Genomic DNA, 1966 nt, shown 5'->3' with positions numbered 1-1966 from the left:
AATGAATATTTTGCATCAGTATTTACTGTGGAAAAGGATATGGAAGATATAGACCGTAGGGAAATAGATGGTGACATTTGCAAAATATCCAGATTACAGAGGAGGAAGTGCTGGATGTCTTGAAACGGTTAAAGGTGGATAAATCCCCAGGACCTGATCAGGTGTACCCGAGAACTCTGTGGGAAGCTAGGGAAGTGATTGCTGGGCCTCTTGCTGAGATATTTGTATCATAGATAGTCGCAGGTGAGGTGCCGGAAGACTGGAGTTTGGCAAACGTGGTGCCACTGTTTAAGAAGGGAGGTAAAGACAAGCCAGGGAACTATAGACCGGTGACCTCTGCGGTGGGCAAGTTGTTGGAGGGAATCCTGAGGGACAGGATGGGGAAAGGAACCAACATACTGGCAAGGAATTAGGATTGGCTAACAGTTAGGGAGTAGGAATAAATTGTGTTGGCAGGCTGTGATTAGTGGGGCACGGCAAGGATGCATACTTGGACCCCACACTTGCTGTCGATATATAGCAGTGTTTGGGGTCCAAATGGAATATTTCTATTCTTGCAGATGTCGCAAAGCGAGGTGGGAAAGTATGCAAATGGCGAATAATGCAAAGTGGCTTCAAGATATTTGGGACAGGCGAGTGAGTGGCAAAAAATAAGCAAGGAAAGTCACCAGAATCCCACTCTCTCAGCAGACAGTGGTGACAGTCAAGATTAGAGTGGTGCTGGAAAAGCACAGCAGGTCAGGCAGCATCCGAGGAGCAGGGAAATCGACGTTTCGGGTAAAAGCCCTTCATCAGGATTCATTCCTGATGAAGGGCTTTTGCCCAAAATGTTGATTTTCCTGCTCCTCGGATTCCGCCTGACCTGCTGTGCTTTTCCAGCACCACTCTAATCTTGACTCTGATCTCCAGTGCTCCCTTTGGCCTAGAGAGGATGATAGGTGGGTTAACCAAAGCATCACTGTGTCTCAGTTGAGTCCCTCACAATAATCAGAGCTGGTGTGGGTCGAACCGATGCGATTGGCACCGTATCCCAACTGCTCAGCCAGATGCACTAACTGAGCCCCACAGTGAGGGGGCAAGAATGGATCAGTTGGAATGGAATGGAGGGCCCACAGGTGGAAACTGTTATTTGCACTAAACTGTAGATTCACCATAAAACCTTGGCAAATCTCTGAACATCTTTTGATGCCAAATACAATGGATGGATAGCAGTCTGTTAAACAATTTAAAAAAATACATTTCTGTTCTCTGTGAAGCATGCTGGGATATCCTCGGGTGGTGACAGGTGATACTGCAATGTAAGTCTCTCTGTCTTCCTCTTTCCCATTGCCAGGCGCTGTGTGGTCCATTCGTTTTCCTTATCTTTGCCTTCCTGCTGATCGGCTTCTTTGGCTTCACCTACTTCAAGGTGCCGGAGACTCGGGGAAAGACATTTGATGAGATTGCCGCCTCTTTCCGCAGAAACCCTTCTCTCCTGGACCAGGAATTCAAGCAGAACAGCACTGAACTCGAATACCTTGATGATGACTCCAGTGTGTGAGAGCATGAGCGTGAGAGAGAAAGGGAAGGAGTGAACGTGAAAGTGAGGGAGCGAATAAGAGGCGAGAGTTTAAAGTCAGCCTCACTGTTCACTTTAAATGGACGCTTTAGCAGCTGTTGTGGCTCTCCACTGTTAAATTAAAAAGTGTTGTGTGTCTTTTTTATTTTAAATCTATGATTGTATTTTAAGGGGCAAAGGAGGTAAAAGAAGGAGAAAGGGTTTCCAGGAATCTGGCTCTGTCTGTCCAATCTAAATAAACTAAAGACAGGGACAGTCACGATAAACAAGAAGGTGGCCATTCTGTTGTGTCCGTGGGATAACAAAGGCTGGGCTTTCTGACTTTGTGTCTTCTCAAAGGAAATTGACTTCTCAAGCTTCGGACTTATTTGTCAGCTGCAGCTAACCCACCCTCCTGCACCAGGCCAC

General features: G+C 46.6%; 1 protein-coding gene across 1 annotated transcript in view; it reads left to right on the top strand.

Moving 5' to 3' along the window:
* Positions 1–1710, top strand: part of LOC122548273 (solute carrier family 2, facilitated glucose transporter member 4-like) — an 8936-nt gene extending 7226 nt beyond the window's left edge. The window contains exon 3 of the mRNA XM_043686804.1: positions 1334–1710. Coding sequence (XP_043542739.1) covers positions 1334–1540 — 207 coding nt within the window. The 3' untranslated portion in view covers positions 1541–1710. The remainder of the gene's footprint in view (positions 1–1333) is intronic.
* The last annotated feature ends 256 nt before the right edge of the window (positions 1711–1966 follow it).

Source organism: Chiloscyllium plagiosum, unplaced genomic scaffold (genome assembly GCF_004010195.1).
Source record: "Chiloscyllium plagiosum isolate BGI_BamShark_2017 unplaced genomic scaffold, ASM401019v2 scaf_12861, whole genome shotgun sequence".
NCBI classification, from domain to species: Eukaryota; Metazoa; Chordata; class Chondrichthyes; order Orectolobiformes; family Hemiscylliidae; genus Chiloscyllium; species Chiloscyllium plagiosum.
Note: the sequence above shows the minus strand (reverse complement) of the source record. Positions and strands in the feature narration are given on the sequence as shown.